The sequence below is a fragment of the Lycorma delicatula genome, chromosome 1, assembly GCF_047948215.1.
Source record: "Lycorma delicatula isolate Av1 chromosome 1, ASM4794821v1, whole genome shotgun sequence".
Lineage (NCBI taxonomy): Eukaryota > Metazoa > Arthropoda > Insecta > Hemiptera > Fulgoridae > Lycorma > Lycorma delicatula.
The window spans coordinates 367,094,993-367,118,998 of NC_134455.1; the positions used below are offsets into that span (position 1 = coordinate 367,094,993).

The window sequence follows — 24,006 nt, forward strand, 5'->3', positions numbered from 1 at the left end:
TATTTGAATACTGATACACTCGATAATGCAGATTCTCACCTCCGGATAATGTAGAATTATTATTATTATTATTTTTTTTTTTTTGAGGTTTTTAGGGGCATCGACTACTTTGGTCATTAGCCCCATTCCACTTCAAAAAAAAAATAAAAAAAGGGTTCAAAATTTCACATTTTCATGTGTCAAAAAAAATGATCAAAATTTTACTTTTCTTATAACTTCTGATCCAATAAAATTACTTTCTAGGCTTTCCTTTCGGCCATCCTTTTTTACGCTTTCTCCATTCTTCTGACGGCCTCAACCTCTGATGACAGCGTATCTGAGGCCTCAGACATGGCATCGTCTTCCTCTATTTCGGATGCCAGTGACGTTCTTCGGCTGACGTCAGTTGATGAAACTTTCGCCGGCGCTGTTAGCATCTTTGCTAAAGAATCTAAATTAATGTGCGATGATGTCTCCGCGGCGGATGAGCCGGACTCTATCTCTACTGCAGTACTGGGTCCGGCTGAAATAGATGCTCTCACCGAAGCTGGTCTTTGCGCTTTGGGAGGCTCAATTATTTCTTATTCACTACATTACTTTTATTATTTTCTGTTATTAAGCCTACTTTTATTATTTTCTGTTATTAAGCCGTTACTTGGTGAAAATCCATCATAACAAAGAGAATAAAGAAATATGTTACTTGATTTTTATAATCTCTACATATTACATTAATCCCGACAACTTATTCATTACATTACATTGTTGTCTGCTATTTTCATACGGCATCTAAGTTTTATTAGTTTTCTTTATAGAATTTACAGTGTCCAGTAAGTAAATAGAGTGAACTACAATGGATGAAAAAAAAAATCTGCTGGACCTGAAACGTATATGTAAAAATTATGAATTTATATTTATTACACTTATTGAATTCTCTCAGTCGGTTGATAATGTGAGACCATATTTTACAATCATGGCATTTTGCCGAAACACAGACAATGTTTATCGTGTAATAACGAAATGAAGCTGAATCAAGATCGACACATTTTCCGTTGTAGAAAACGCCTTCGTAAAGAAATATGAAAGTAAACAGTGTAACGTAGTCATTTCGCAATACGCCGATACATGGTTAGCCACCGTTAGGTTAGAATTACCTGTTATTTTACGTTTCTCCATAATATGGTGTGTAATAAAGCCTCCTTGGCAAGATATGTTGTGTAGTGAGCTAAATCGTCTAGTACTGTGGTAGATTGGAGAAATTATTTTCGGGAAATTTGTTTTAAATATTTGTGTAGTAATTCGAAAAAGGTTGGAGGAGTAAGCAAAGTTGTAAAAATTTATGAAGCCAAAATCGGTAAACGAAAATATAATCGCGGCAGAATTATAAATGGAAATTCGACGATATTTAGTGGAATACAACGAGATCCAAAAGAATTTTTCACGGTTCCAGTACCAACACATGATAAGGAAACTTTGCTCCGCATTATAAAGGACTATGTGCACCCAGGTACTACAATTAATAGTGACTGTTGAAAATCTTGATTGTTTACAAACAGGAGGCTTCCAACACTTAACTGTGAATAGTACATACAGTTGATAGATTATAGTTATAGATCCGGACACTAGGGCACATACGCAGACAATCGAATGTCAATGGAGGGAAGAAGGAATATGCCGCGTTATGGAAATTCCAAACACCATTTCCACGGACATATGGCCGAATTTTTATTTAAAAGGAAGTATTGTGATTATAAAACCATGATTTGACCATGTATGTGATTTCACCATTTATGGCGAATTATAAGTGAGATACACATTGATTCGGCAAATCGCGTGTGTGATGATTCTGCATCGCAATCTGATTCAGATTAACCGTTTCTAATTAATTTTCATGAGTTTCACTATAAGTATTTTTTTCGATTTTTTCTTTGTACTATTTGTATCACTATGTAAATTTTTACTAATTTTCTATTTTCCGACACCCAAAATACATGATTAAATGAATAAATATTAATTTTGAATGAATTTGATATGTTTTTTGTGATTTCCGGGTAAGGCACCTCAACTAAATAATTACGAAAATTTTCCAAAATCCTTCGAATTAAAAATAAGCTATTTTAAGTTTTCAACTAAGTTGAAAATCTTAACATTTTAGTCGCACAGCTAAAATGAAAAGAAAAAAGTAAAATTTAAAATGCAGAAAATTAAAAATATACAGCTATACATTAGAATCCAATGTAGATTATAAACTGAGACATTTTCAGAAAGAACCATGCAAAAATTAAACGTTCCGCAAAATATTTTTCAAAAACCTTTTCTCGGGCGTTTCGTAAGGTTCAGTAAGTATTTGTGCTTTCTCCAATTTATTTACTAGATTGAATTCTCTAACATTTATAAATTATCATTTTCATTATTATTATTTTTACACTATTATAAATTATTCATATTGATGGAATTAATTCTGAGGAAATTGTACGTTATGCAGAACACTTCACACCTTTTAAACACTTTGCTCAATTCTTACAATGTGAATATAAAATACCTAAGATAGATGACGCTAGTTTCGAAAAAGTTTTCTTAAAGTTCTTCCAAAAAGTATTTAATTTAGCTGTTTTTTGATTTATTCACTTAATCTATTTTTCCTTTGTAAAATAAAAAACTGTGTTATTTTATATATCTTTATAGATTTAAAATTATTAAAAAAATTATAGAAACTGTTAGTACTCTAATTAGATTATTCTCTAAGTTTAACAGTTTTTCTGTTGGCAGAAGTGTTATTTAACAACATGGCCGGTGTGAAGTTTTGTTTCGTAGTGCCGTGTTTGTGTTGCTCAGTTAGACGTTTCGTGAGTGTTTTCGTCATTTTATGTGTTATTCTCGATTTTAAAGGTAATTTCTGTATGGAACATTGCACTTAAATATATTCTGTGTCAAATCAGATGTTATATAGGTCGTTTTAACCCAATCATTATTTTGTATTTGTAATCGATAATTTGCCTGGTTGTAGCTAGGCGCCTGTTACAGGTGTTGGAACTTCGCAGTTAAGGTGTATTTACATTTGTCTCCTGTTACAATTGACTTTTATTTAAAGATTTTAAACTGTATTTATTTACTTTTGTGTGTGTTTTCTCGGAAATGTTTTTGGTGTGTTGTCATGCCTTATATTTACATGTAACTTGTTATTTTTAGAACGGTTTTCTATGCGTGCATCTTATTTGAGAGCTGAATTTCTGTCACCAGCTCAACATTAACTTTTTACAAATATAACTTTTAATAATTAAAATTTTTTTTATTAAGGATTTTTTGGATTAGTACATATCTTAAAGGTATGTTAATGCCGAACTCCTGGGGTTCAAAATTTTGATCTCAGATTATTTTGCCTTTTGCAAGTTTAGTTAAATGATTAATAGAATTAAATAAAAACACTGTAGAAAATATTTTTTTTAAGTACAGGTGAATGCAGTAATTAAATTATTTATTAGGGAATTCCAAAGATATTTGAATAAATTTAAAAAGGAAGTTGATAGCTACAAATTTTTATTACCTTATATTAACTTAGTAATGTGATTGTTGGTAATATTTCTAACTTATTTTGTTAATATAATGTTCATTAATATAGATTCTTGCCATATTTTCCTTTGTAACTTCAGTTTGTCTGAATTGCTACCTTTAAAGCTAAAAATTCATTATTGGGAAAAACTGTAGTAGAACTTTATTAAATAACATAGCTTTATTTAATTCATTTTGCATCAATTTATTGTTTGTTAAATGTTAAACAAAATTCATATTGCTGTTCAGTTTGTTTTTATTGAGTATTGGGATTTATTGAATTTTTTTCGGAGTTTATAAATAAAAAAAAATTACAGCTTCTTTTACCATATTTTTTTTTCTTTTGTGATAAAGTTAATGAAATTGTGATATAATAAAGATAAGATTTTAATTAAAAAAAGAATAGTGGTGATTTCAATGTACTCAAGAAAATTTGAAAAAAATATTTTTAATTAAAGTAATTCTATTTTAAATCTTAAAAAAAATAATTATCTACCTGATAGTTTGTTTACATAAGATAAATATTAAATATTCCCAGTTTTTATGGTGCACTCATTTAATATTTCACTGCTCAGTATCAATATTGACATTTTTATGTTATTTAAGTGTAATTTTTTTTTTTAAATTACAAACGACTTTACATCTTAACACTTATCTTAACACAGTGTGTCAACAATATTTTTGCCCATAAATTTTCAATTATATCCATTACATACCTACAATCCTTGCCATGTAAAATTTTTATTTTTAGTCTCGGTGTCAGAAAAGATAAGTGTTAGTTCGGTTATAGTGCTGCATTTCACCTTATTCTGTTAAAAGATACTCAATCTGTTATTTGATTACAGTTAGCAGCATTGATAAATAACTTTTATATTACCTGTAGTAAGCTCTTTTTAACATTAAAACTTTTTATTTTTAAGTATAATACATATTTTAATAAAAAATATTATTGTATGATAATATTATATGAATCATTCATTAGTTTGGATTATTTGTTCTGTACTATAAATTTTATTTATTTATACTCTTGAAACTAGTGTCTGTATGTGTTTTTTACTGTTACACTCTAATTTTAGCATTTTATGGAATTGATTTAATTTTTTTATATTAGGAACAAAAATTACCAATAATATCAGTAAGTTGATTACTATTTTCTGACGGCCCAGTTTTTGGTATGAATTTTATTGTATTGAACTTATTGTTTAATTTAATTTGGATTGAAAAGTGTCATTAGTGAACCAGTAAAATTTGCAATTTTTATGATTATTAAAACTCATATCTCTCTTTCTTCTTATTCATTTGTAAGAGTAAATTTGTTTTTATTTAGCTAGCCTATGTTACTAGCTGATATTTTATAGTAACAATGTATCTAATTTATTGTATTGTTCAGTCTTCTACATTTCATACTATCATCATGTGCATGCCCATTGACTCATAGCATATTCAACAATGTAATATTTTATAGTATAAAATTTAAAGATTATATTTATCATGGCAGAACGACTATTATTTATATGAATTACGAACCAGCAAGATTAAGATGTAGAATTAGTACTCCTAATCAAGGTATAAACCAAGCCAAGGCGGTTATTATTCGAACAACATTATTAATTCTTGTAGGGTACTGAATTAAGCATATTTATAAATATTAATCTTCCTGAACCATTGCTGGAAAACCTGTATAAGAGGTTTGAATTAATTAACTAACATTGAATTAATTAATTTTTACCTTTAATTAAAAACCACCCTGAGGAAAATTAGGAAAAAAGGAGTCAGAAGTTTATCAAACTCATATTTACTTTGTTTTGCATATTTATAATAATTTGCATTGATTTTTAACATGGTTTTTGCTGTCTAATGTACAGTGATTATTCATTTAAAAAAAAAAAATTATATTTATATGGTATACTCGCAAAAAAAATTCCCTTATTTTGAAATGCATTCAAAATTTTAATTTAAACTTTTGTTATATTGTCGCCCACCAATCAGCTCCTATTTTGTCAACAATATAAGTGATAACTTGTTTGATTCCATCACTGCTCCCTAACTGACTGCTACCTAGAAATTACTTTTGTTTTGGAAAAAAATGAAAATCATGTGTGCAGGTAGGATTATTTGAATACTTTCCAGGCAAATTTTTGAATCGGGACTTTAGTTTCGATGAATGTTATCAATCAAACAATATAACTTAATGGATTATTTTTTTGTATTGGGAGACATTGACAATGTTTTGCAGTAAGCATGTAAGTTATTAGATTGTGTCTTGAACATTGAATAAGAAGAATTTTTGTTGTTTCAGAAATCATTTTCTATGTAATTAAAGTTTTGTTGACTTTGTTCAGTTTATGAATCCCTAACTCACTGGGTTGATCTAGAGATGAACTCTTCATCGCAAATCAGCTGATTCAAAGTTGAGAGTTCTAAGGTTCAAATCCTAGTAAAGGTTAGTTACTTTTATACGGATTTGAATACTAGATCATGGATAGTGGTGTTCTTTGGTGGTTGTATTCAATTAACCACACATCTCAGGAACGGTCAACCTGATACTGTACAAGACTACACTTCATTTACATTCATACATATCATTCTCTGAAGTTACCTTACGGTGGTTCCAGAAGCTAAGCAGAACATAAAGAGTCCCAGAATGATCCCATTCTGATTAATTCATGTTTAGTTATGACATGACAGAGTTACAAACACAATATTTATGTGTTTCATCGATAATTTTATGACATCAAAATTTTATTGCTAAGAAATGTATGAATTTAAGAATCTTCGCTGGTATTGATTAAGGATCTCAAGTCTGTTGCTCGTTAATTTTTTTTTTCTTTTAAAATAATCATGTTTGGCATAATTTTTATTTTGTAAGAAAGGTGTTTACAGACATTAGTAGAAATTAGGAAATGAGCTCTGCAAACCACTGTATTGGTTAATCTGTTCTTATGAGCTTTATCTTTTATTTTCTGCTCCTTCAAACACAGGATAGGTTCAACCACAGTACATCCTTCAACATGAATACACTTTTTCTGCAGTAAATATAATACACCATATTCTCATGATTCATTTGTTTAAGTATGTTATTGTTCTCTCTCCTTATTTTATTTAAAAAACTTTCCCCTTAAAATTAACATTTTGGTGTATTTAATATTTTTCACATACTCTAAATATTCAGTGAAAGAGTAGTAATGTGATTATACCAAACATTTTTTAGACTGATCTTGTATAACTAGGAACCGATTAAGCATTATTGATAGATGAGAGGTTACCAATGCGAGTGCTTTAAAACATTATTTCTTCCTCCTGTTAGACCACTTATTTATCATGATAACTTGAAAGTAATATGTGTGAAAATAATAAAAGTTGGTCATAGTTTTTAGGATAAAAATGAAGTTTGATGTAATAATATATTTTTACAGTGTAAAAGAGGTGAGATTATTTGAATGAGAAGGAAAGATGAAAGAAGGGAGAAGATTAAGAAAAAAAAACTTTTATGTTTTTTTTATTTTATTTGATTTTCATTTAAATTCTGTTTTTTTCTAAAAGAAATTAAACACAATTTGGATAATTTAATTTTACTTTACTATCTTTAAAAAAGTTAAAAGTTTTCAATGATACAAGAGGTGAAAACTCAACACTATTTTAACTTATAGTAACACATCCAAACACTATCTGGATTTAATGTTTTTTCACTTAATACAGAAATTTTATAATAAACATGATATATATATATATACACACAATATAGAGCAAATTATATAATATAAAACTTATTCAGCCACTCCACAAAGTACAGAATTAAAGAACATTCTTATATTACTTTTTTTCATTATTAAAGCACTTTCGGAGACAAGCCCATCTTCAGTAATGGTTTTTTTTTAATTTCACATTTTTACATTTACCGAATATGATACATTAAAATTTATCAAACAAATATTTGGTCAGTCAATAAAAAAATTTAAAATTCAATAAAAATTTATATAAAATTCCTTATAAATTTATTACCAACTTAAATAATATTTATAAGAATGCCCCCATCAAATTCTGTCTGCAGATTCATTATAGGCCGAATTTATATTTATATTTATTTATATAAAATCTTGCTAAAATTTCTAATTTTTAGTTATTACTTTTGTGTTAAATGTTTACTTTTTCATTTATTTAAATTATGTTTGTTAATTATTAAACAGTCTGCTACATTTGAGAAACCTATTTTTTTATTTTTAAATGACCTGAAATGTTCATTAAAAATATCTTTAAAAGTCCTGTCTGTTTTTCCAATATATATTTTTTCACAATTACTACATTTTATTTTATAAATACAGAAGTCATATTTATTTTTTACTGTTTTATTATCATGTTTTAAATGTTTTATTACATAACTATCAGGTTTTTATTTTTTATTGTTATAAACATTAAAAAGTTTTCTATAATTTTATTTGTGTAGGAGTAATTTATATAAATATTTTTATTTATGGGTTTTGATGTAGTAATGTTTATGTTATTGAAATATTTAGAATTATATATTTTTTCATATATAATCAATAAAGTATCATATCCATTATTTATAGCTAAATTATTTATATTATTTAATATATATATTAAAAATTTTTTTTTTTTTAGTCTGTTTTTTGTTTTTTCTTTTTAGGCTGTGAAGGAGGAATTCTTTTTTATGACACTGGGTTAGAAGGAGATGATGAAGGAGCCTGGGGATCCTCTGTACCCTTCTTAGGGACAAAATTTGCTCAGCAGCTGATGGGGCCTCGTGTAGTTAGAGAGTGGGAAAGTGCTGAAGTTCAAGTTAAGTGGAAAAATAATAAAGACGCAGGTAGGTTTACTTTTATATTAATCTGTTTTGTCCATAATATTTTCTTTTTGATTTATTTTTGACTTGACTAAAACAGCAGGAGGGTAATGTGTTCGGGTAATCACATGAAAGACTACAGTTTTTGCTTTGGTCAAATTGGTTTAATTTTGTAAATCATTTTAAGTCATGGTATATAATTTTGATGATGAACAGGAAATATAAGTAACTGTCTGCAGATACCTGTAGCATGACCCACAATATATATTTATATTACCACAATTTCTTTAAAAAGAACATATATTTTGGTATTCTGTAAATGGCAAGTTTTTGAAATATACCAATCTGAAGTGTAGTTAATTGATATCCAACCATCAAAGTACACTGGTATCCACTGTCTAGTATTCAGATCTCTATAAAGGTAAACCTTTACTAGGATCTGAACCTGAGAACCTTCGACTTCAAAAATCAACCATTAAAGAGCTGATTTGTGATACCAGTTTACCGCTAGATCCAGTGGGTTATTGTTCATTAGTTGAACAGATTGCAACATAAGCATTAGGGTGGAGAGGGGTGAAATATACCAGTTGTACAAAAAAAAATTGGGGTTTTAATTTTTTATAATATCCCTTGGATTGATGTGTGCAGTGTTGATTTAAGACTAGAATCAAAGAGCAAAAATGACAGTTTTAGTTGTGTAAATAGCTGTAGATTGATTTCCTATCTTTTTGCTTGATAGTGCCACTGGATAATGGTGACTCCTAAACAGAAAGCCTTCTGTTTTGCAGTTTGCTAAACATGAATCTGTAGTTACAGTTTATTATGTGTTCTGCAAAAAATTTACTTTTTATTCTCCAAGTGCCAATAACATTCTTGATGGCTTAATGCGAATTCCTGTGAACTTTTTCAATGAGAAAGAGACTCCCCAGAATTAAATGTTTTCTGTGCAATATCCTAATGGCGAGTTTACTGGTCGTTATTTTTATTTTTAAACAAAGTTAACAGGAGTTAATTATTTGGATATACTGAGGTCATGGCTCTTTTTTCAACTGCATGATGGACCAGAGAATTAAATTTGGCAACATGATAGTGCTCCTCCCTGGCACAACTTTGCACGCCAGTGCAAGAACTTTGTATTGCTGTTCTAGTGCAGGAAACCCTACTCACAGCATATTTTTAAATTGTTAAAATCTGCAACATTTTAATATGTTTTATTTTTAATAAACTTCCAAAAAGCTTATGTTTGTATCTAATTTCTGTGACCTTTATTTATACCAATTTACTCAAAATCAAATCTTCTACAAGTTTTCTGCAAAACTTTTATGTGTTTATTTACTGTTTAATAAAGCTATTTTACATCAAATATAAAATAATGTGTTTTTTGACCCTAATCTTTTGTCTTAATACCACACATTTCTCGAAAACTACTAAAAATACAGTTTTGGAACTTCTTGCTGATTAAATTTCATATTGAAGCAGGTTTTATATTATACCCCTTTTTGAATCTCAAGAATTAAAGTCTTTCTTAATTTTATCTAAGGCACAGAAATCAGGATGAACCTTTTGCCAGCTGATACTTTCTAATGAAGTGTTTCAACCTATATTTGTGTTAAATATGGACTTTCCTCTTTATTTTCAACAGCAGAATATGTCCTGAAAGTTTGTTACATTCTTCACATGAATCACCCCTGTACATATATGTACAGGGGTGATTCATATGAAGAATGAAGAATTTTTCTTGTTTTGGTGGTTAAGTTGTTTATATATATATATATATATATATATATAAACAACCACCAAAACACTGTAACAGATAAAACCTAAAAACATTATACCCAATAGTCTACTTTCATGGGATCCCGCATCATTAGTCTGTACACGAATTCTACTATTACATAAAACAAATATTAAAAACTTAAAGTTTATAAAATATAACACAAAATGACCACACAATATCTGCCTGAACAACACAACTCCACTCCCATTACTAGAATCCACTAGTGGCAGTGGATTTGTATAATAAAGTTTTCCAGTGTTAAGAAATTAAACAAAGAGTAAGAGTTGCATTGTGTAAAGAGTTTCTTTACTAGTCTGGCTCAAATTATGTAAGAAAACACTGCAATCATGGGCATTGTCTTGAAAGATTTTTTTTTATTTCATCTATTTTATTTTTTCAGCTTCACTTAATGTTGTTGAAATAAACTAGATGGACCACTGAATATAAAAATAAGACGAGAAAAGATTTTGGAGGTAGAAGAATTTTGTTGTTTGGAAAGTAGAATTACTAAAGATGGTTGAAGCAAGAGCGATATAAAATGCTTCATAGCACAGGTGAAACAAGCTTTCAGTCAGAAATGTAATTTGCTTACATTAAAAATTAATTTAAACAGCAGGAAAATATTTTTGAAAGTATTATACGAAAGTGAAACTTGAATGATTGGAGTACCTGGGAAGAAAAGATTAAAAGTTTTTGAAATGTGGTGCTATAGGAGAATGTTAAAAATCAGGTAGATGGATAAAGTGACAAATGAAGAGGTGTTGTGGCAATTTGATGAAGAAAGAAGCATTTGGAAAAATATAGCTAAGAGAAGAGACAGACTTATAAGTGACATGTTAAGGCATCTTGGAATAGTCGCTTTGATATTGGAGGGACAGGTATGTAGGAAATTGTTCAGGTAGGCGGCAACGTTTGGAATATGTAAAACAAATTGTTAGAAATGTAGGATGTAGGGGTGTACCAAAATGAAATGACTGGCACTAGATAGGGGGAATCTTGGAGAGCTGCATCAAACCAGTCAAATGACTGAAGATAACAAATTTTATTTTTAAGTGACAATGATTCCTATGGTCATAAACCATTATCAATAGTGGCTATATTTTTTTGAGATGTTTGCATTAAAAGATATTTTAATACCTTTTTAAAGGTTATTTTTTTAGGTGATTTGTCAGAGTTGTTTATTAAACTTTGTTTCTCTGTTGGTTTCTTAATGATTTTTACATTTTATCTTATTATTATGTGATAAAAAATTATCTGGTGTTAATTTCCTTTTTTATGATCACATTCGTTGTCTTAATTGATTATTTAATTAAATGGTTTCAGATGATGGTTTCAAGATGGGTAATAAGGTATTTTCAGTCAAAGAAGGTAACTTACAACTCGCTTGGAATGATGGGGATAGTATGTCTTCATCAGCACTGCATGAGCGATGGTGGCCTGATTGGCAGCTACCAGTTCTTCTTGCAGTCTTTGCTTTGGTTGGAGGGCTAGGACTCTCACTTGTGGTAAATATTTTCAATTTTACCTTTTGTATGTAGATTTAAATATATAACTATTGAAAAAGTAATTTATTAAATGTTATTTATTCAGCGTTATCCGATATGGAAATTTATTATTACCATACTCAATTTCAAAATTGTGAAATATTAATAATAATAAAAAAAATGATGTAAAGAATTTTATAAAAAAAAGTATTAGCAATGGATTTTATTTGTTGCATACAAATGTTGAAACCATGAAACACAGGAAATCTCTCCACTTACTGGCTGAATCATTTTGAATAAAACCCTTTCAGTGTATTCATTCTATTTTTTTATTATCTTGCCTTTTCTTTATTATTGGAAGCCTTTTCCCTGAAAAGGCTTCTACTTTTTTCAGTTATCTGTTCTGTAAAAATCCTTTTGTTCTGTATATTGCTTTTTGTTGATTTCTCTATCCTTCCTTGCAAGGGCAAACCTTATATATTTTCTTTGTTTGTAGATTCTCATTTTGTTACTTGTTTTTGCAATTCTGCTTGGTAATTTCTTTCTTAAGCCTTTATTCTTATGTTATCCCTTTTTTCTTTGATACATCTCTTCAGTATCAAACAATTTTTATGAATGCCACCATTTAGCTGCCCTCTTTTCTTGTCTCTTCCTGTGTTGTGTCTTCCTTATTGCAACTTTTGTAATCCTTTATTGTAGTGTGTGTGTATTTAAAAATTGCCTATTATCAACATTCTCTCCCCTTATGACTTGCTATTGAATCTGTATTATAGAATAGATTAGGAGATCTGACTATATAATAGTCACACCTCAGTTGTTTGGGTTATTAAACTGAATAAGAAATAGAATTCCCAGAATGATGTACATATATATGGCTCTCCTTACATGATCACACCAAGAATTCATTGACTGTACATGTCTTTTGTTAGTCTATTATCCTCAAGACAGTAAAGGGGAAAAAGGGATCAATGTTAAGAAAACTATTATTTTCTTTTATTATGTTAGTTGCTTCATAGATTTGTTGTTTCTAAATCATAAGCTATTTCATTTTTGGTCTCATGGTCTGACTTGACAACATTTTATTCTGTAATTTATTTCTTGTAAGGTGTCATTTTATTGTTATAAAGTACATTAAGATTTCAACCTCCTGATTTCTCTATTGAAAAAAGTAGGAGATTTTCAATTAATTTTGCTGGGCAAACACATGAGTCATGTTCATAGTGTTTTATGCAGATTATCCGTACATGATGTGTTATCAGATATGTCTAGAGTGTTATAATGCTGCTTATATGAACAACTGCATATTCCATTAAACTCCTACTCTTTGCGTGGTGCAGTTTATAGTATTGCTTTGGTTCTGTATTTTAAACTATTATCTTCTTGTTATTGAATTTGTATTTTAGATACTACTAGTTGTATTTTTATATGTATTTTATGTATATATTTATAAATAATATTAAATATATATATGTATAATTTGATAATTTTGACAGTTCAGGCATATATCAAGGAAATCTAATAATTTTGAATCCATCAAACAGTTCTTTAAGGTTGCAAAATTTCAATTAAAGTACTATTTTAATTAAATATGGCATTTATTGGCTGTTTTAAGAATTTTAGGACCTCCCTTCTTAGTTATAACTCCCAAAAAGTATTCATTTTACAGATTGAATCATGTTTGACAGCCCATGGAAAAAGATGTCAGGTTTCAAAGTTTATTTAATAATTATCCAATCAGTTGCATTTTAAGCATTTAAATTCTGAAGTCTGAGATTTGCAATTCTTTAAAAAGATTATACTAAAAATCAGAAATTTCTAAGTAAAACATTTTCCAAAAAATTGTGAGAATTAAATATTTAGTAAGTGCATCTGTATTACATATATATTTGAGGTGTACCAGTATGGATAGATTGTTATTATAAAAGTTGTGCTACATTTTGAGTGGAAAAATAAATAATAGTAAAAAGAAAATTAACTTTTTGTTAACTATGAGCTTGGTAAAAAAATGTTGCATGGAGCCAGAGAAAAATGAATACAGTGAAAAAAATATAGAACTAATCTTTTTTCTGATTTGAAATATCACATTCAAGGTATAAAACTTACTTTATTTAAATGTCAAGCAATAGTCATTTTTAGTCTTTATTGGACTGATCCCCTGATTTTATATTACCTTTGATGTTACTGAATGCAGTATGTGTTGATTATAATTTAATTTAGTTATTCTTTCATCAATTAATTGTTTTTTTTTCTTCTTCACATTATCTAATCATATATTTTTATAGTTTTTTTTTTTTTTTTTTTTAAGGTTTTTAGGGGCATCGACTACTTTGGTCATTAGCCCCATCCCACTTCAAAAAAAAAAATAAAAAAAAGGGTTCAATATTTCACATTTTCATGTCTCAAAAAATGATCAAAATTATTTAATTTATAGTTATTAATTTTTATTACTTGATTACTACTGAAAACTTATGTTTATACTAATTAATTGATTAGTGATTATTTTTTTGTGCACTCATGTGTAAGCGACAGTGAATATGTTAAATCAACTGTGCTGCTGTTTTCAAAGATTAATTTTAATTATTTGTTTAGATACTTGTTTGGCTGAAAAATCAAATGTCCTCAAGTTCACCTTCAAATGAAAAAGAGGATTTGCCTGGAGGAGACCCAAACTCCGGGCATTCAGAAGGGGGTCAGTGGATATATCATCCGGTCATTCGACCGATGACTACTGAGACTCTGCCTACAGCTCCTGCCCAGTCAGGTGAGAAAGATAAATTATTTATTTTCATTATAGATAATTATAATTATTATTTTAGATAATTATTTTATTGTAGATGTAATTAAGATAGATTATTTTTATTATGGTGAGGAGTTGTAGGTATGGGTATATGCGTGCATGCATATTATTTCGTATTGGTTATTAGTAATAAAGAATTTATGACATACAAATTAATATTTATGAATTGAATAAAAGAAATTAGTAATTCGTTAAATAAGCTAAAGAATTAGAGCACGTAGTAAATTAGCAAACACAAGTAAAATGAAAATGTTTACATTATATAAGTTTTAAATCCTAAATATTAACATATGTAACTTCATTTTTACGTAATGTAAGTTTTTACATAATGTATGTTTTACAGATTAATATTCTTTTACAGCCATATGTTTACATAATGTAAATTTTATATCCTAAATATTATTAACATTACTTTATTTTACGATGCATTTGTATTTGAAAATATGTGAAACTTTCCTTCTTTTCTTTATTGTTTGAGAATTGAGAAAATTCCCATAATAATATGTATAGAGAAAGATTCCCCTTTCCATTTTGTTACATTATAAACAAACATAACCTTTCTGAGCTTGAGATTAGGTTTATTTATTTTTCATATATTAATGTTTTTTTCATTCATTCATTCATTCACTGAAGAAAGCTTTGTAAGTTAATATGTTAATTTTAGCTTTTACATATTCATTTATTACTTATACTAGGGATTCTCAAAGTCTTACACTAATGAATAGTAAATTCTTTTATTATTTTATTCACTCATAGGGATGTAGATTATTTAAGAGGTAATAGAAGTGATTTTATGTACAGTTTAAACTGTTTAAATTAAAAATATCTTTTATGTGCTAATGATTTTAAATAAGTAATTAAATCGCATTTTTATATAGATACTCAATTTATGGGTTGGTCTTCTACTGCTTTATATTAAAATCAGTTTTACCAAACACTAAACATGTATAAAAAGTTACTTTACAAAAAAATTTCTGCCTCTAGTTCTTGAAAAAAAGTGAAAACAAATACTTTATTCCTGAGTTGTGATTGCCTGATATCAGACTATATTCTTGAGTTTTGATTTTCTGTTATCAACTATGATCCTTAAATATCGTGCAATATTTAGGTAGGTGTAATATACTAGAAATACTGTAGTTCTATAGTTTACTAAAAAATATTATAAGCTGGAGTTGAGAACTATTGCTCAATTGTTATCTTTTTAATAGATTGTTAATTTATAATTTTCTTTTCATTTTTGACTTCCTTAAAAAATATTTGCCCAGAAAAGGTATATTATGTAGAAAAGGTTTGTTAATTGTCAATCTGTATGCTCTTGTTTTGCTCCAGGTGGACCTGGAGCAAAACATATGTCTATGTTTGTGTTTTTTGATTATTAAGATTTTATTATAAGCATTAAAAAACTGTTTGATTTCTCAAGGATTTTTTGCAGAAATAGATTTTCTTAATTCTAGGCTTGAAAAGTGATCTATTAAAAATTTTTGGCAAGAACATTTATGCTTTGTTCTTCATTAATTGTAGAAGTAAGCAAATATATGATATAACTTTTTGGTATTATTAACTATAATATAAAATGTTGTAGGATGCCGTGGAATTTTACCAGAAGTTATGACGGCAAAGATTGGTGAAGGTGAAGAAAAAAGACAAGAACCTATCAGAATAAAGGCAAAAGGGTTATTAGAACGTAGAGGTTCTAGTGCCAGCCTTACTATTGATCTGCTGCATCCTAGTCAGGAGAACCTTAGTGTTACACCTACTAGAGAATGGTAATGAGGTTTTGTAGCTTATGTAAGGTATTATATACAGTTTAGAGTACTGTTTGAATAATGTGGTTAATTGAAGAATCATTTTTAATTTATGAATTATATCATTGTAGGTTTGTACTTTTATAATTATTAACAAAAATCCCATATGAACACACCAAAGTAGCAACTCACTTGATCAATTGGTTCTGACTGTTGTTACCAACTGATTGTTTGAACTGTAGAGTTGTTCACCTAAACTGTGAGGTTTTTCATATAATAATAGTAAGTATTGAAGAAAAACTTCCAGAACACTGGACCACAGCCCTCATTCATCCATTACATAAAAAAGGGGATAAAACTAATCCGGAAAACTACAGAGGCATATCTCTCATGGATTGCACATAAAAAATCCTGTCGAGAACCATATACAACCGATGCAAAGACCAACTTGAACTGGAACTTGGGGAATACCAAGGGGGATTTAGGCCGTGGAGAGTTTCCCCGGAGCAAATAATATCCCTAAAACTTACGATGGACTTATATAAAAGATGGAAAAAACAACTAATAATCACCTTCGTCGACTTTAAAAGGGCCTATGATTGTGTACACCGACCATCCATGCTGAATATTTTGAGAAACCTGGGCCTTCACCCTAAACTTGTAAACATGATAAAATTAACTTTAACTAATACCCAGTCCAGAGTGAAATTCAGAGGTGAACTCTCTCAACCCTTCTACATAAAAACTGGATTGAGGCAAGGAGACGGCCTCTCACCACTCTTTTTTAACTGCGCCCTCGATTTTGTCATGAGAAAATGGTATGAAATAAATCCCAAAAATATAAAAATGGGTGCTAAGAAAAACTCACACTAAATTACCTAGGATTTGCAGATGACCTCGCTCTTTTAGCAAATAATATTCAAGAAGCCAAAACACAAATCATGAGCCTACAAAAGATAGGGCTTCATATCTCTTTCGAAAAAACTGAACTAATGGCCATAGATTCTCTGGTAATAGAGCACATTACAGTAAACAATCAGAAAATTAAAATAGTAAAACAATTTAAATATCTAGGGGAAATAATAACTTATAATTTAAATGAAAAAGTGACATGGCAAAACAGGACAAATAAAATGACTAAATCCCAAAAATTAACTTGGTCAACATATAACAAAAAATGCCTTTCTGCTGAAACAAAACTTAAACATTATAAAACTGTAGTTCAGCCAGAAGTCACCTACGGAAGCGAGACCCTTTTCAAAATCACTCAGAAAAACCGAATTGATAAAATTCTGAAAATAGAGAGGAGAATTGTCAGAACGTGTATCAACAAAAAACACCAAAAAGAAGGCCGATGGTGGATTGTGCCAAATGAGGTGGTGTATCGAGAAATGGAGCCTTTTACTGATACTATGCGGAAAAAAAGAATCTCTTTCTTTGGTCATCTCATAAGGACACCGGATACAAGACTGTCAAGAAATATCATTGAAAAGCTCTGGTTCCAAAAGCTAGAAGTAGGATGGATCAAAGAAATTAGAGAAGATATGAAAGAATTGGGAATTTCCCTGCCTGACCTATAGAATAAAACTGGAAAAATTACAAAGCTAAAAGACAAAAGCATTAGATTTAAACAAAAGACAGACAAACTACAAAATACAACGAAGAGGGTGTTTACGGATGAAGAAAAGAAAGCAAGATCTGAACGGATTAAGAAATACTGGGCAGCTCGGAAGAGTAAAATAACACGCTTTTCTCAGAAAAGATCCAACTAAAATTGACTTCAGTGGTCCCATGTTGGCCGTAAAAGCATAATAATAATAGTAATAGTAAGTATTAATGCTTTTTTAATATGTTTTGTAATTACTTTGAATCAATTCATGGATTCAAAAAGCTTTTTTTTGGTAAGTTCATATTTAGCTTGCTATTTTAGTGTGTTGGCAGGCAATGCATTTAATGTGTTTTTTTGTTAACAACTTGTTAATTGAAGAGCTTCACTTGCCTTTCTTAAAATTTTTTTTGTGAAAACGCTCTATTTCCTTTTGCTAACTGGTTTTTAATCTTACATCCATAACTCTTCGTAGTTTTACTGCCTAAATATTTAATTATCTAAATGTAATATATTAATTACTTTCATGTACATAATTAATAATCCTTAATTAAATAATACCAAACATTCTTTAATTTCTGCATATTATGTTCATTTATCTTATTTAATTCACCATTATTTTCCTTTTTATCATATTTCATTATTTTAAACTTATTTATTTTCTGATTGCTTCTTTGATTTTTTATATCTGTAACTTTATGCACTAATGATAACATTTTATAATTAGCCCGTTTCATAATAATTATGCGGTTCACCAGGTTTCAAATCTTCAGTTCTCATCAATGTTTAAATTTTTTTTATGATGGAACCATAGAAGTCAGGAGATAGGTTTTCAACACAGATGTTTATCTGTGCTGAATGCTTTATATTCTATTCAATATTTTTAATTTCATCTCCTTTATTAAAATTACTCTTGAAAAAGAAAAAAAATTGTCTTATTTATCAGTGGATTACTAATTGGACTTCCTTTTTGCCTTTATTGACCAAACTAATGGAACAGTTTTTGGATACTCAGCATGCCTTGTACTTTTTCTTTGCTGCAGTGAGCCTTTTATAAGTAACTGCTGCTTTGAAAAGTAACTGCTTAACTGCTTAATTTTTTTTTGTTTCACCACCAGTCATATAATGTAATTCCCACCTCATACATAATTTTTTTTTTTTGTCTTCAGTCATTTGACTGGTTTGATGCAGCTCTCCAAGATTCCCTATCTAGTGCTAGTCGTTTCATTTCAGTATACCCTCTACATCCTACATCCCTAACAATTTGTTTTACATATTCCAAACGTGGCCTGCCTACACAATTTTTCCCTTCTACCTGTCCTTCCAAAATTAAAGCGACTATTCCAGGATGCCTTAATATGTGGCCTATAAGTCTATCTCTTCTTTTAACTATATTTTTCCAAATGCTTCTTTCTTCATCTATTTGCCGCAATACCTCCTCATTTGTCACTTTATCCACCCATCTGATTTTTAACATTCTCCTATAGCACCACATTTCAAAAGCTTCTAACCTTTTCTTCTCAGATACTCCGATTGTCCAAGTTTCACTTCCATATAAAGCGACACTCCAAACATACACTTTCAAAAATCTTTTCCTGACATTTAAATTAATTTTTGATGTAAACAACTTATATTTCTTACTGAAGGCTCGTTTAGCTTGTGCTATTCGGCATTTTATATCGCTCCTGCTTCGTCCATCTTTAGTAATTCTACTTCCCAAATAACAAAATTCTTCTACCTCCATAATCTTTTCTCCTCCTATTTTCACATTCAGTGGTCCATCTTTGTTATTTCTACTACATTTCATTACTTTTGTTTTGTTCTTGTTTATTTTCATGCGATAGTTCTTGCGTAGGACTTCATCTATGCCATTCATTGTTTCTTCTAAATCCTTTTTATTCTCGGCTAGAATTACTATATCATCAGCAAATCGTAGCATCTTTATCTTTTCACCTTGTACTGTTACTCCGAATCTAAATTGTTCTTTAACATCATTAACTGCTAGTTCCATGTAAAGATTAAAAAGTAACGGAGATAGAGAACATCCTTGTCGGACTCCCTTTCTTATTATGGCTTCTTTCTTATGTTCTTCAATTGCTACTGTTGCTGTTTGGTTCCTGTACATGTTAGCAATTGTTCTTCTATCTCTGTATTTGAACCCTAATTTTTTTAAAATGCTGAACATTTTATTCCAGTCTACGTTATCGAATGCCTTTTCTAGGTCTATAAACGCCAAGTATGTTGGTTTGTTTTTCTTTAATCTTCCTTCTACTATTAATCTGAGGCCTAAAATTGCTTCCCTTGTCCCTATACTTTTCCTGAAACCAAATTGGTCTTCTCCTAACACTTCCTCCACTCTCCTCTCAATTCTTCTGTATAGAATTCTAGTTAAGATTTTTGATGCATGACTAGTTAAACTAATTGTTCTGTATTCTTCACATTTATCTGCCCCTGGTTTCTTTGGTATCATTACTATAACACTTTTTTTGAAGTCTGACGGAAATTCCCCTTTTTCATAAATATTACACACCAGTTTGTATAATCTATCAATCGCCTCCTCCCCTGCACTGCGCAGTAATTCTACAGGTATTCCGTCTATTCCAGGAGCCTTTCTGCCATTTAAATCTTTTAATGCTCTCTTAAATTCAGATCTCAGTATTGTTTCTCCCATTTCATCCTCCTCAACTTCCTCTTCTTCCTCTATAAAACCATTTTCTAATTCATTTCCTCCGTATAACTCTTCAATATATTCCACCCATCTATCGACTTTACCTTTCGTATTATATATAGGTGTACCATCTTTGTTTAACACATTATTAGATTTTAATTTATGTACCCCAAAATTTTCCTTAACTTTCCTGTATGCTCCGTCTATTTTACCAATGCTCATTTCTCTTTCCACTTCTGAACACTTTTCTTTAATCCACTCTTCTTTCGCCAGTTTGCACTTCCTGTTTATAGCATTTCTTAATTGCCGATAGTTCCTTTTACTTTCTTCATCACTAGCATTCTTATATTTTCTACGTTCATCCATCAGCTGCAATATATCGTCTGAAACCCAAGGTTTTCTACCAGTTCTCTTTATTCCGCCTAAGTTTGCTTCTGCTGATTTAAGAATTTCCTTTTTAACATTCTCCCATTCTTCTTCTACATTTTCTACCTTATCTTTTTTACTCAGACCTCTTGCGATGTCCTCCTCAAAAATCTTCTTTACCTCCTCTTCCTCAAGCTTCTCTAAATTCCACCGATTCATCTGACACCTTTTCTTCAGGTTTTTAAACCCCAATCTACATTTCATTATCACCAAATTATGGTCGCTATCAATGTCTGCTCCAGGGTAAGTTTTGCAGTCCACGAGTTGATTTCTAAATCTTTGCTTAACCATGATATAATCTATCTGATACCTTGCAGTATCGCCTGGCTTTTTCCAAGTGTATATTCTTCTATTATGATTTTTAAATTGGGTGTTGGCAATTACTAAATTATACTTCGTGCAAAACTCTATAAGTCGGTCCCCTCTTTCATTCCTTTTGCCCAGCCCGTATTCACCCACTATATTTCCTTCCTTGCCTTTTCCAATGCTTGCATTCCAATCTCCAACTATTATTAAATTTTCATCTCCTTTTACGTGTTTAATTGCTTCATCAATCTCTTCGTATACACATTCTACCTCATCATCATAATGGGCGCTTGTAGGCATATAGACGTTAACAATCGTTGTCGGTTTAAGTTTTGAATTTATCCTTATTACAATGACTCTATCGCTATGCGTCTTGAAATACTCCACTCTCCTCCCTATTTTCTTGTTCATCACGAAACCTACTCCTGCCTGCCCATTATTTGACGCTGAGTTAATTACTCTAAAGTCACCCGACCAAAAGTCGCCTTCCTCTTCCCACCGAACCTCACTAATTCCTACTATATCCACGTTTACCCTATCCATTTCCCTTTTTAAATTCTCTAGCCTACCAACCTTTTTTAAGCTTCTAACATTCCACGCTCCGACTCGTAGAATGTTATTTTTTACTTTTCTGGTGACCCCTTCCTTAGTAGTCCCCACCCGGAGATCCGAACGGGGGACTATTTTACCTCCGGAATATTTTACCAAGGAAGGCGCCTCCATTATTGCTTTTGAAAATGCAGAGCCACATTTTCTTGGAAAAAAAAAACAGCTGTAGTTTTCCATTGCTTTCAGCTGCGCAGTACTCAGAGGACTGAGTGATGTTGATACGGCCGTTTAAGTCGTCCTGACTCACGCCCCTAACAACTACTGAAAGAGCTGCTGCCCTCTTTCAGGAATCATTCCTTAGTCTGGCTCTCAACAGATACCTCTCCGATATGGTTGCACCTTCGGTCCAGCTACTCTGTATCCCTGAGCACTCAAGCCCCCTCACCAACGGCAAGGTCTCATGATTCATAGAGGAGGTGGACTATTTCAATGAATAAATATCCAATATCCCTCATACATAAAAGCGAGCTTTTTTATAATCTCCCATATATCTAGTTATTGTATTGCTTCCAATCTAATTCCCCTAGCAACATATCTTTGCATAGTTTTTTGATCATTATAAAATTTAATTTAGAATACTAAATTCTGATTTAACATAAATCAGGAAACTATAACATGGAGTGTAAAGGTGTACATGGATGTTATAATACTGCACATATTTGATGAAAACTGGTTCTATTTTAATAAATATTTTAATTTTGTATGTAAAAAAATCATAAGACTCTTCAAATTATGGGATTATAAAAAAAAATAATGAATAAAAGTGATAGCAATTCAGTATCTCCATGGAATTAAATTAATATGTGTTCGGCTTAAATTAGATAAGAAAATGTTTTTGATGTTGGTTGATGTCATATTATCTAGGAGATAACCTGACAAGGATTTTCAGAAGTGTTTGTATGAGCTTCACTACCATAAATTTTGAACATTGGGAAAAAAAATTTTTAAATGTCATTGGAGACCATGGTTTCCATTGATCTTTTGCATCATTTTGGTCATGTAGAGTGTGAGCATATTTTAAAGTGATTTTGGTGTAAGTTTTAAAATATGATAATTTCCTTAGGCTGGCTTGAATTTTACATACTATATATCAAAACCCTACTGCATTTAAAAATGGATAAATACCATTTAAGTAATTTTATTTTTGTTAAGCCTATAAAAAAAAAATAACTTGAAAGTTAAGTAAGATTGCCTCCCTTGTAGGTACTCTTTCTAACTCTAATTTGTCTTGCTGTGGTATAACTCAAATTATCATAGACAGTATTTTGAAGATTCTCTCATTTTTCATGCTCCCTGATGAATGTGGGTATAGGATGCATTTTATTTCTGAGAATGGTTAGGCCATTTTCCGGAATGACTGGTGTCTTGTGCTTTGGTTTCTTTAATTATGTTATTGCATAGACAAATCACATTGAATAACTTCAATCTATATACCGCGTTATTTTTGTTAATTGAAAGTCATTTATATTTCTTTATTCTGTGCAGTACTGCAGAAGAATATTTGCTGTCAGTTGGAAATGTTTTAAGTAGAAAACAGTTGCGTGCTTGCTTGAGAGATGTACGAGCATTGCATAGGGAGTTCTGGGACTTGCCTCTAAATCATCCTGAAAAGCTGGTTGTCCCTGGCAGTGGTTCAAAGAACAGGTTTGTTTCAACTACGTTTTTTTATAAATATACATGCTTTATTATGGTATTGTACCTTTTAGTACTTTTTTTCTTGTACAGATCAGTGGAAAAATGTAAATTTACTATTTTTTTAACTGTTGGCAGAGCAAAAAATTTTCTTGGCTGCCATAACTCTTGATTTACTTCATCGTATACAAAGTGATTAAAAATCCATTTTATTAAGATTTAGGAATTTTAGTTAGTGAGCTGTGGATGTTTTTTTAAGGAAATATTATGATTGGAAAAGATTCATTTCCAGATTTCCTTGGTTATATGTTTTTTTTTGGGGAGGGGTGTTTCTAAATCAAAAAAAAGTATTTATGTATTTGTGTAAGATTGGTTTATGTATCTCCATCAACATCAACCTGAAAACCAAACTATTCATCTAATTAGTTCAGAATCTTATTTGTACACAGACAGTTTTCACTTTAGAGTTATTAGTTTTGTAGTTATATTCTGAAATGTATGGTTCTGTAATAGTAATAATTTCTAAAAATAAAAACATTTTTCAAAATATTCTACTTAAATTGGTTGAAAAACTGAATTTTGAATACCTGAATGGACAAGTTGTTCCGTTAATGTATATTAGATGTTAGG

General features: G+C 30.1%; 1 protein-coding gene across 1 annotated transcript in view; it reads left to right on the forward strand.

Moving 5' to 3' along the window:
- The first annotated feature begins 2,762 nt into the window (after positions 1–2,762).
- The window catches only part of LOC142317943 (uncharacterized), a 45,613-nt gene continuing 24,369 nt past the window's right edge, over positions 2,763–24,006 (forward strand). Inside the window, exons 1-6 of the mRNA XM_075354478.1 lie at positions 2,763–2,865; positions 8,171–8,350; positions 11,427–11,608; positions 14,177–14,348; positions 15,967–16,150; positions 23,230–23,388. Of these exons, the coding sequence (XP_075210593.1) occupies positions 2,763–2,865; positions 8,171–8,350; positions 11,427–11,608; positions 14,177–14,348; positions 15,967–16,150; positions 23,230–23,388 (980 nt within the window). The remainder of the gene's footprint in view (positions 2,866–8,170; positions 8,351–11,426; positions 11,609–14,176; positions 14,349–15,966; positions 16,151–23,229; positions 23,389–24,006) is intronic.